This window comes from Camelina sativa, chromosome 12 (genome assembly GCF_000633955.1).
Source record: "Camelina sativa cultivar DH55 chromosome 12, Cs, whole genome shotgun sequence".
Lineage (NCBI taxonomy): Eukaryota > Viridiplantae > Streptophyta > Magnoliopsida > Brassicales > Brassicaceae > Camelina > Camelina sativa.
In genome coordinates, this window is record NC_025696.1 from 6543812 (window position 1) to 6555151 (window position 11340).

The window sequence follows — 11340 nt, forward strand, 5'->3', positions numbered from 1 at the left end:
ATCACCAAACATGCGGCTAGAGAACCTCTGCCCTCCACTGCCACCACCTCCACCACCAAACGGGGTCGAGAACCCGAAAAACTCAGCGAATATATCATCCGCGCTTCTGGGGTTGAATCTGAAAGATGAAGGTCCATCTCCTGTTGAGAAGTAGGAAGCTCCACCACCAGCATTGGGAGGTGGCACGTTCCCTTTTAACCCTTCCTCACCGTACTGATCATACACAGCTCTCTTTTGAGGATCACTAAGAACCTAAAAACAACTCACATCCAAGACCAACATTAGCCACACATTGAAAACAATCTTAGTGAGACTGTAGTAATAAGATCAGCATAGGAATCACAAATTACAAACTTTGGGGATCCTAGTGGCTAAACTCGATTCGTTCCATAAGGCAGTGACCGACCTCACATAGTCTAGTTAGCCCAAAAATAAAGCAAGTGTCTTTTTACTTTCAAGACCAACATTAGCCACACATTGAAAACAATCTTAGTGAGATTGAGTAAATAAGATTAGCATAGGAATCACAAATTACAAACTCTGGGGATCATATTGGCTAATTCGATTCATTCCATAAGGCAGTGACCTCACATAATCTAGTTAGTCCAAAGATAAAGCAAGCATCTTTTTTACTTTCATACTATGATTCGTAAACACGAAACCTGGAAACCCATAAGGCAACACAACATCAAACCCTGATCTTCTACTAATTGCATATCAAATCAAAAAATTAGAGACAAGTTCGTGGCTGCCGACAGAATCAAAGGGAGGAGCAAAAAAACTCTGTAAACTAGGAATAAAAATCAAAACTTTGGGAAGCAAATCATAGTTTTAATAGAGAGGCAGTGATGGTTGGAATCAAAAAACGTACATCGTAGGCTTCAGAGATCTGCTTGAACTTAGCCTCAGCGTCTTTTTTGTTGTTAGGGTTCTTGTCGGGATGCCATTTCATAGCGAGTTTTCGATAAGCTTTCTTAAGGTCATCGTCGCTAGCGCTTCTATCAACCTGTAGAACCTTGTAATAATCAACTCCCATCTCACCTTCACCTTCTCCTTCTTCTTCTTCTTCTTCTCTCTTTCGCTTCTTCACTTTTCCTGAATCCGATTAACCATAAAGGTCTTTGATTGATTTTTTTCTTCTTATTCGTCTTCCGTCTCTCTAGTCTCTTCGTCTTTGGGGTTTCGATGGCTCTTTAGTAAGAAAAATCTTGTGGAAGGTTCGAGAAAACACGATCTTGTCTTTCCGTTGACAAGGAGGTGACGGTGTTTGTTTGTTTAATCACAGCTTTGCCCTCTTTTGGTTCTTCTTGCCTTCACCATTCTTTTTTTTTTCTTTAATTATCGGTGAAGTTTTAAAGATTCTCCATTTAATTAAAAGGAACAAAATCGAAAAAAAAAACAAGTAAATGTTATTATTTCCTTTTTCATTTATGTAAAGTAGTAATAAGTATTTGAGTTGGACAACAATTGCGAAATTTATCTAAAATAGCCGTGTAGACTAATACATGTAACGTCTTTTAATAAATGTTTGTTACTATTATTCTGTTGTTCGAATTTTTAAATCCCATCCATTTTGTTGCTATTGTTTCGTTCTAATTTAAAATTTGATCAAATAAATAAAATGGATGTTGTTGGGATATTTTATTTATTTAATTTTGTGTGGACTCAGCATTCTTTTTTTTTTTTTTTTCTTCCTTGTAGATCAATGAAATCTAATTAATCTATAGTTAGGTGGCACAAAAAAAAACATAAAAATTTAGATTTTATTATTTTAACCCCCAAAAAAAAAGAAAAAAAAAAAAAGAGAGAAGACAAATATAGAAGAAAAGTAAGGCCCAATGAAAAGCTCGATAATATATGGGCTGAGCGGCTGAGCCCATAACAGAATTCTTGATCGAGGGGTAATCTTCTCCGGTATAAGTGTTACAGTGACTTTTTTATTTATTTGGTAATTGTCTTTTCTACAGAAGAACCTTATTTTGCTTTGAGTTCCACCGAAGAAACAGAAAGGCATAATTCTTCTTCTTCTTTAGTCTCTCAACGTTTAATTTTCCGACTTAGGGTTTCGGCGAGAGTTCATAACTACTCGATCGGTTCGGGTTTCGATTATCATTGTTTGTATTCGTCGCGTTTGATCGGGTGACTAGTCTGACTATAATGGCTCCAGTTCCGGATCCGAACAATGTTGGCGGTGGTGCCAAGCGTGATGAAGCTACGACGAAGGTTCCTTCTAAGGATCCTAAGAAGAAGGATGATAAAAAGGAAGATGATCTGGTGAGTTCTCTTTTGGAATCGTGCTTAGTTGAAAACAGTTTTACTTGGAATTTTTTTTAGTATCGGAAGAAAAATTTCACGATTAAGCCGTAGATTTTTCCCAGATTTAGGGTTTTGCTGATAAGCTGTTCATCGCTTCGGTAGATTGAATGTCACATTGTTATTTAGAAACCAGGATTACGAAGTTCTGGGGAGATACAAATTCTTGTTGGGGTTTATTATACTCTATACCATGTATGGCTATAGCCAGTTTGATTACTAGCTGACTCGGTTTGTTTTTTATGTAATTGCAGTCTGAGGAGGACTTGCAACTAAAGCAGAACTTGGAGCTCTATGTTGAGAGAGTTCAGGACCCAAATCCTGAGTTGCAGAAGGCTGCTCTTGAAAGCATGAGGTAATACTTGTATCTATTAACATTCGCTGGATAATCTTCGTTGGATTTTGTTTTATGGATTTATGGTACTTCGTTTAACTACCGTGTTCATGTTTATTTTTCCTTCTTATTTCGTAGTCTAATTTTGATTCGGTCTTTTTTTGGTTTGTAGGAAGGAAATTCGTGACTCAACAAGCTCCATGACATCAGTTCCAAAACCACTCAAGTTTCTCCGTCCTCATTATGCAACTCTCAAGGAATTTCATGTAACAATGGCGGAGTCTGATCTCAAGGTAGGCTTTCAAACATTTTAAGTCGTTTCTCATCTTCACCTTCTTGCTCTTCTATTGAGTATGGATTATAAGATCGTATTCGCTGTTTTTGCAGAAAATGTTGGCTGATATACTTTCTGTCCTGGCATTGACCATGTCTGCTGAAGGTGAAAGGGTACGCTTTCTTGCTATTGTTGTAGGAGTTTCTTACCTATTCCTATTAGCGTCACTCTCCTTTTTGTTTTCCTCTTATGATGTGCCTTACCAGATTTGTATTTCATGGTTCTTGGTAAAGTTTGACAAAGTTATTTGTTGCTAATCCTTGGTTATACTATACTCTTTTTTCAGGAAAGCTTAAACTATAGGTTGACTGGATCAGAGGGTGACATTGGATCGTGGGGTCATGAGTATGTCAGGAATTTGGCCGGAGAGATTGCAGAAGAGTATACGATGCGTCAGGTTAGAAAACAATTTTGGTCTTTGGCATTGTTCTTTCACTCGTGAAGTCATGGATAATCTTTGGTTTTCTCTACCGGCCTGTTGATGAATTTTATGGCAGTGGGCTTTCAATTTTGTTTAGAATCGTTACTGAAATATGATTATATATGCTCATTCTTTCTGTTGTGTCAGGGTGAAGAGTCCTCTATTGAAGACTTAATGGATCTTGTGCAGCAAATTGTTTCATTTCACATGAAGGTGAGATCCTTGTCAATGTTTTCATAGTTATTTTTCTTGGTTCGATGACCCCTTCCTTGTAATGAGAAGGGGTTTCCATTGTATATCTAAATTAATAAATGTTCCATTGATAGGCTTGAAACTTGCACCTCTTGTTTTTTCCCATCTTTGAAGGATTCCATTTTGTTCTTTGCAGCATAATGCCGAAACTGAAGCTGTTGACCTTTTAATGGACGTTGAGGATCTTGATCTCTTACTTGAGCATGTTGACAGCACAAATTTCAAGAGGACATGCAACTATCTCACGAGTGCAGCAAAGTAAATCCAATATGCGATTCACCCTCATTTATGGTTTTAGATCACCCATACTGTTATTTACATGATCAGTCCCTTTGATGTTGTATGTTTTTGTTCAGGTATCTTCCAGGACCAGATGACATGTTGGTTCTGGATATCGCTTACATGATCTACATGAAGTTTGCAGAATATCCAAACGCTCTGCAAATTGCATTATTTCTTGATAACATGCAGGTTTGGGTTCTAATCTTTAGATAGAACTTACTATACTCTTACTGAAACATGGGGGCAGCTGGGAAAACCTCTCCTCTGACTTATGTATCTTTCTGGCAGTATGTGAAGCAAGTATTTACCTCATGTACCGATCTGCTAAAAAAGAAACAGTTCTGCTACATGATTGCACGTCATGTAAGTTCTTAATAATTTAAATCAGCATAACGGTGCATACCCGATGATTANTGCAGCAAATTGTTTCATTTCACATGAAGGTGAGATCCTTGTCAATGTTTTCATAGTTATTTTTCTTGGTTCGATGACCCCTTCCTTGTAATGAGAAGGGGTTTCCATTGTATATCTAAATTAATAAATGTTCCATTGATAGGCTTGAAACTTGCACCTCTTGTTTTTTCCCATCTTTGAAGGATTCCATTTTGTTCTTTGCAGCATAATGCCGAAACTGAAGCTGTTGACCTTTTAATGGACGTTGAGGATCTTGATCTCTTACTTGAGCATGTTGACAGCACAAATTTCAAGAGGACATGCAACTATCTCACGAGTGCAGCAAAGTAAATCCAATATGCGATTCACCCTCATTTATGGTTTTAGATCACCCATACTGTTATTTACATGATCAGTCCCTTTGATGTTGTATGTTTTTGTTCAGGTATCTTCCAGGACCAGATGACATGTTGGTTCTGGATATCGCTTACATGATCTACATGAAGTTTGCAGAATATCCAAACGCTCTGCAAATTGCATTATTTCTTGATAACATGCAGGTTTGGGTTCTAATCTTTAGATAGAACTTACTATACTCTTACTGAAACATGGGGGCAGCTGGGAAAACCTCTCCTCTGACTTATGTATCTTTCTGGCAGTATGTGAAGCAAGTATTTACCTCATGTACCGATCTGCTAAAAAAGAAACAGTTCTGCTACATGATTGCACGTCATGTAAGTTCTTAATAATTTAAATCAGCATAAAGGTGCATACCCGATTATTTATTTTCTTGTACTTATTTTTCTGTTGTTATTTCTTCATGCAGGGTATCACCTTTGAGCTTGACGAGGAGATGGTTGCAAATAACGATGACAAAGATGCCCTACAAGATATTGTTAACAACACTAAGTTGAGTGAAGGATATCTGACACTTGCTAGGGATATTGAGGTCATGGAGGCCAAGACGCCAGAAGACATCTACAAGGTATATCAGTTTTATTGAATATTATGCCTGTTACTGGTTTATTTGGTTACATGATATGTTCATGCCGGTGCCTCTTACCTTACCTGTTCACTAAAATTTGGCAGGCTCACTTGCTTGATGGCAGAGCTAGCGCTGGTCCAAGTGTTGATTCAGCTAGACAAAATCTGTCTGCGACTTTTGTGAATGCATTTGTAAATGCTGGTTTCGGTCAGGTATGATTACAGAATCTTATGTTGTGCAAAATAAGAAGAAATTTGGAACCTGCCTTTTGATATATTTCCATATTGCAGGACAAATTAATGACAGTACCATCAGACTCAACGACTGGATCGGCTGGAAGCTGGCTCTTCAAAAATAAAGATCATGGCAAGACCAGTGCAGCTGCTAGTCTGGTATGCCTCTTCGTACTTGATAAATTGACTAAGCTATGTTCATATATTCGAAGTAAAAATTGTATCACGACCTTGTTGTTTCACAATTATAGGGTATGATTCATTTGTGGAATGTGGACGACGGACTAGCTCAACTCGACAAATATTACCATGTTAATGATAATCCCGTCATTGCTGGAGCTCTGCTGGGAGTTGGGATTGTTAATTGTGGCATTAAGAATGATTGCGAACCTGTGAGTTGATTTCATTTTTTATTCTATGGGAATGTGTGTTCATTACTTTTTGCCATGCATTCTCACTCAGCNAATATCCAAACGCTCTGCAAATTGCATTATTTCTTGATAACATGCAGGTTTGGGTTCTAATCTTTAGATAGAACTTACTATACTCTTACTGAAACATGGGGGCAGCTGGGAAAACCTCTCCTCTGNTGGGTCTTGGGATTGCATATGCGGGTTCCCAAAATGATCAGGTGAATACATTTTATTTTCTTACCTATAGTTCTAAGTTGAATGTTCTGTTGACAAGACAACAACATGCTCGCTGTTTGAATAGATAAGAAGCAGTTTGTCTCCAATACTAAATGATGCAAAAGCACCTCTCGATGTGATTGCGTTTGCTGCACTTAGTTTGGGGATGGTTTACGTTGGTTCGTGTAATGAAGAGGTTGCGCAATCTATTATATTTGCTTTGATGGATCGGAGCGAGGCAGAACTGGGTGAAGCCCTCACTCGTTTCTTGCCTCTTGGACTTGGACTTTTGTACCTTGGCAAACAGGTAGGCAGAGAGTCGTACTTGATTATTTTCTTGTTCGTGTACCTGATCATTATTTCCCGCTTATTAGTGTTAACTTGTTACAATATCGAGCAGGAAAGCGTGGAGGCTACTGCAGAAGTTTCAAAGACGTTCAATGAGCAAATCAGAAAGTATTGTGATATGACACTTCTTTCATGTGCATATGCTGGAACTGGGAATGTCCTTAAGGTATCTGATCAAGTGTGCTAGTGGTTGAATTAGATTACTCACTGCTTTCTAGTTTAGTCGCTGACCCTTCAAATTATTTAGGTACAAGACCTTCTGGCTCAGTGTGGAGAGCATCTGGAGAAAGGTGATATCCACCAGGGTCCAGCTGTAATTGGATTAGCAATGGTTGCTATGTCTGAAGAATTGGGTCTTGATATGGAGATACGTTCTTTGGAGCGTGTGCTTCAGTATGGAGAACCTGATGTTCGGCGTGCAGTGCCTCTGGCTCTTGGTCTCCTATGTATATCAAACCCAAAGGTGAATGTTATTTTTGTAAAACTAATTTTACTTTTCTACTTAAGAATACTGCTGTTACTCTCTTAACTTCTTTATATTCCAGGTGACTGTTATTGACACTCTGAGCCGGCTAAGCCATGACACAGATCCAGATGTTGCCATGGTGAGTTATCTTTTTGCCACATGGTTGAGTTAGTAGTTATTTCATTGACTTGCTATGCAGCGGTAGATTGATGTTTCATCTGGTCCTACAGGCAGCAATTATCTCCCTTGGTTTGATAGGCGCTGGAACCAACAATGCAAGGATAGCTGGCATGCTCAGAAATCTCTCCAGCTATTATTACAAGGATGCCAGCCTTCTCTTTTGTGTAATGTGTTATCATTATTTTATTATATTTTTATGCAAGGAACTTAGTTTCAACGTATTCTAGGTTAGTTCTCATTGTGTTAAGTCATAATGCAGGTGCGTATTGCTCAGGGGTTTGTGCATATGGGAAAGGGTCTATTAACTCTCAGTCCCTTTCACTCTGAACGGCTGTTGCTATCGCCGTAAGTGGTAACGTATATTTTATGAATATTTGGCTTTCATAGTTGCACCCTGTGAATCCTAAACAAGGGTGTTGTGTTTTGTACCCAGAACCGCTCTTGCTGGTATAGTGACATTGTTGCATGCATGCCTTGACATGCAATCCATCATACTGGGGAAATACCACTATGTGCTCTACTTCATTGTTTTGGCGATGCAGGTGAGTGCAATGTTCTATCCATGATTTTTTGTAATGGACTAAGCAATGTTTATCTACTAACACAATGCGGTTTGAGTGTGTAGCCAAGGATGATGCTTACGGTGGACGAGAACCTGAAGCCTATCTCAGTGCCAGTGCGGGTAGGGCAAGCAGTTGATGTGGTTGGACAGGCGGGTCGACCGAAGACAATCACTGGGTTCCAAACACACTCGACACCAGTTCTCCTTGCTGCTGGTGAGAGAGCCGAACTCGCAACCGAGAAGTATGTTGTTCCTCGAAACCCCTTGTGTTACATTATCATACTCGAAACAAAAACTCTGTTTTACATTTCAGAATCTCAAAAATCTGTTTTTCTTTTGGTGGGGTTTACAGGTACATTCCGTTGTCACCCATATTAGAAGGTTTCATCATATTGAAAGAAAATCCAGACTACAGAGAAGAGTGAATCCAAAGTCGGAAGTGCGAGCGAGCTTATTGAAGATAGAGAGAGCCTTTGAATACTTTCACTGTGGTTTTATGTGCACAAATTAGTCATTTTCTTAGTTTATTCGCGTCTGTTCCCAAGAAATGGGTTCACAGTCTCCTTTTCAAAAAGAAAAATCGCTTAATTGCATCATGTAGGAACTTTTTGTGCACTTCAACATTGGATAAGTTTTTCAAATCCAAATTTTTAACCTGGTCTTACCCTTAAATCGATTACTTTTACTTCTTATTCCCTATAACTGGGGAAGAAAAGTAAGCTTGGCATAGTGAGTGTGGGCTCTTTGGTTTGATCCCCGGAAACTTCTACTTCATGCTTTGTGCGCACTCCAACTTCAGTTTATGGCATGCAAAGGCTCCTCTCCTTGTCTTGAGGATTTGGCAAAAACTTAGTAATAAAAAATGTAGAAAGGTGACCCAGCCGGCTACATATTACATATAAGGCGTGCACGACTCACTCGTTTTTCCCTTCTGTCTTCTTCTTTTACATAATTTTCGTTCCCAACAACCACATCGTTAAACCAGATGAATCAAAATCTTATTAAAATTAGCAGCAACCAGCAAAAGTAAAATCATGTACAAGTATATTGAGGGTTTTAGTTTCTGTGTCACTACATATATAATAAATTTTGCCTAAAAGAACTCAAAAAAAAAATAAAACAAATGAATGGAATACAGTATTTCACCGTTTGTTCTGGTATACACATATGGATTATATCGAGATACATTAATCTCCTCCAACCAGAAAAAAAACTAAAGAAAGTAATTTAATGGCCTCGACCTCTTGGACTCGGACCGGACGCCAGACGTTGAAACCACGAGTCCACCGTCGACTTCATCTGCTCCACCGTCATCCTCGCACTTCCGTTATCAGATTTGTCTGTTAGAACCCTCCCCGCCGCAGCTGGAACCACCACGTGTTCTACCACAAATAACGCCACCATCAACACCACGATCAAAACAGTAGACCAACTAACTCTTCTCATTTTTATCTTACTTTTTCTCTTCTTTTAAGTTGTACCGACAAAGTATTACAAAAAGTTCCTGTTCTTTTTTTTTTTTGGGTTTGGTTATTGAAAGAAAATAGGAGATATGGTTATGTGGTAATCAAATAAATGAGAGGGAGTACGTGTATATATACATAGTTACGAGGAAGCGGTCATGACTCGAGAGTTCGTCACTAAGGTCGGATTCCCCCGGCGCTAGCTCAAGATTGGCGTGTTGACCAAGTATTAAATTATGACTTGAACGGGTCGCCGTGCGAAATTTACATTTATACCCATTTTGGTGTCACTCTTTCGAGTTTTGTGTTTATTATATAGTCAATGCGAATTTTTGTAAAAGAAAGTATACTAAAAACAAAGTATACTATTATTATTCAAAAAATACTATTAACCAAACTAACAATTACCAACGTGCACTTTTATCATATTAATCTGTTTTAGTAATATTTTAGCTATTAAGATTGGTTTTTCGATCTGCTAAGATTTTTTTTTTTTACTTTCTATTCATTGAACGACATTGCAATATGTTTAAATTCCAAGAAGTTTGCACATTTTTATCAGGAAAATAAACATAAACTTTAATTTTAGTTTCGAAAAGTTCTGGTTGAGTTTTGAAAACTTAACGCGTAAATCAAGATTGACTAATTAAAGTACCGCATGAGGACCAATTCACAGTTTCACTTTCACCTAAATAGTTATTCTCTTATCAGTTTAGGTTGGGGATAAAGTATTGAAAATTAATACATGAATGTATTTTAAAACTTAAAAGTACTTATAAGTTGTGTTAATACTTAATAGGTGTTTGTTAGTTTTGATCATATATTACATATATACAAATGAATTAAAGAACCAAGTAACAGTACATGTGCTTGGTAGGTCGGTTTTTCAGTTTAAAAGTACTTGGGAAATATCATGTGTTTTTTTTTTGTTAAATAGAAAATGCTACAGATAGCTATTGTAGTCATACAAGCATATCTATTTAAAAAGTGAGTCTTACAGTTCACCTATTTTTTTTTTTAATGTGTATCTAAAAGACTGTTTAATTTTTATATAAAAATCTTGAAATTCAAAACATGCGATTATGCGAATATTGACTTGTACGAATTCAAGGGATATAGTCTTGTGCTACTGCTACCAAACTAGTAAAAAAGTCCGATGGTAATGATATATATTCAAAGCTCATGCATTTTTAGTTAAGCAGAAAATTCTTCTTCGTTTTGTTTACGAATTAAAATGTCTTTGGATCGGGTCAAAATAGTTATATAAAAAAAAGAGTTTAAATCAATTGTATTTCCATCGACTGTACTCGAATTAGTGTTCTTGTAAATAGGTTTACCTTTGACAGAATCTTATGAAACACCAACCAATTTAAAATACATTTTTGTATAATATAAATATTATATTTGAATCCAATTTATATGACTGTTTTATTCATCATGTGAGCTATAAATAAAATGTTGTTGAACATCCTGTTAAGCTTACTGGATTTCAAACTATCTACAGTTAGTATAGTATATAACTACTCGTAGATCTTCTCTTACATCAAACGTTAGATTCATAACATTTTTGAAACTCAAATTAATTGTACTAATGAGTAGATAGAATGACTAATTCAGATGTTACGTTGTCATTCATTAATTAGATATCTGTCGTTATGATTTCTTCTAACAGTAGTAACAAAAATATCTGAATATTCTACAAGACTACAAATCTTAAAGATTAGTTTGGACTTTATATCCAATTATATTAAAAGAAACTAAAATAAGTTTTGCAATGAGACAATTATTATTGGTTGGGTTGGGGTTTAAAAACATTAGCTTTTCAAAAGATTTTGGGCCATCATAATAAATTAGAAACGGCCCATTAATAAACAACTAATTGTTTAATTAGGCCCATCACAGAACCAGTTCAGTAAGCTGTGTTGTCGTCTTCTTCAACTCCTACCAAAACCCTTCTTCCTCTAGGGTTTCTCTGTCCGGAAGCACATATTTCTCAGTCTCGATCGCGCCGTGACCTTTCTTGTGTAAGTCGTAAGCAATGAAGATTAAGACGTTATCGCGACCGGTTGATGAATACACTCGAGAAAGAAGTCAGGATCTTCAGGTAATTACTTTCTGCATATCAGGATTCAGTTTTTTTTTTTT

The 11340-nt window shown here is 37.1% G+C and overlaps 3 protein-coding genes and 1 pseudogene across 5 annotated transcripts in view; 2 read left to right on the top strand and 2 right to left on the bottom strand.

Annotated features, from left to right (window-relative positions):
- Nucleotides 1-1337, bottom strand: part of LOC104730497 (dnaJ homolog subfamily B member 13) — a 3452-nt gene extending 2115 nt beyond the window's left edge. For 2 of the 3 annotated variants that reach the window (XM_010449673.1, XM_010449672.1), the window contains exon 1: nucleotides 1048-1336. Coding sequence is in view for 1 of the 3 variants with exons in the window: in XM_019234223.1 (XP_019089768.1) it covers nucleotides 6-252; nucleotides 872-1036 (412 nt within the window). In the remaining 2 variants the exon portion in view is untranslated. Of the gene's footprint in view, nucleotides 1-5; nucleotides 253-871 lie in introns of all 3 variants that reach the window. The other variant, XM_019234223.1, reaches the window with a different exon arrangement.
- Nucleotides 1942-8404, top strand: LOC104730499 (annotated as a pseudogene).
- On the bottom strand, nucleotides 8709-9291 carry LOC104730500. Its single transcript, XM_010449675.2, has one exon. It carries the CDS (start codon nucleotides 9176-9178, stop codon nucleotides 8960-8962), a length of 219 nt encoding a protein of 72 aa, XP_010447977.1. The 5' UTR covers nucleotides 9179-9291; the 3' UTR covers nucleotides 8709-8959.
- LOC104730501 (DDB1- and CUL4-associated factor 13-like) overlaps nucleotides 11130-11340 on the top strand; it is a 3380-nt gene continuing 3169 nt past the window's right edge. The window contains exon 1 of the mRNA XM_010449676.2: nucleotides 11130-11302. Coding sequence (XP_010447978.1) covers nucleotides 11234-11302 — 69 coding nt within the window. The 5' untranslated portion in view covers nucleotides 11130-11233. The remainder of the gene's footprint in view (nucleotides 11303-11340) is intronic.

Bases quoted from the DNA above. Each gene is read 5' to 3' on its own strand.
- LOC104730500 (XM_010449675.2), bottom strand. From the start codon at position 9,178: ATGAGAAGAGTTAGTTGGTCTACTGTTTTGATCGTGGTGTTGATGGTG.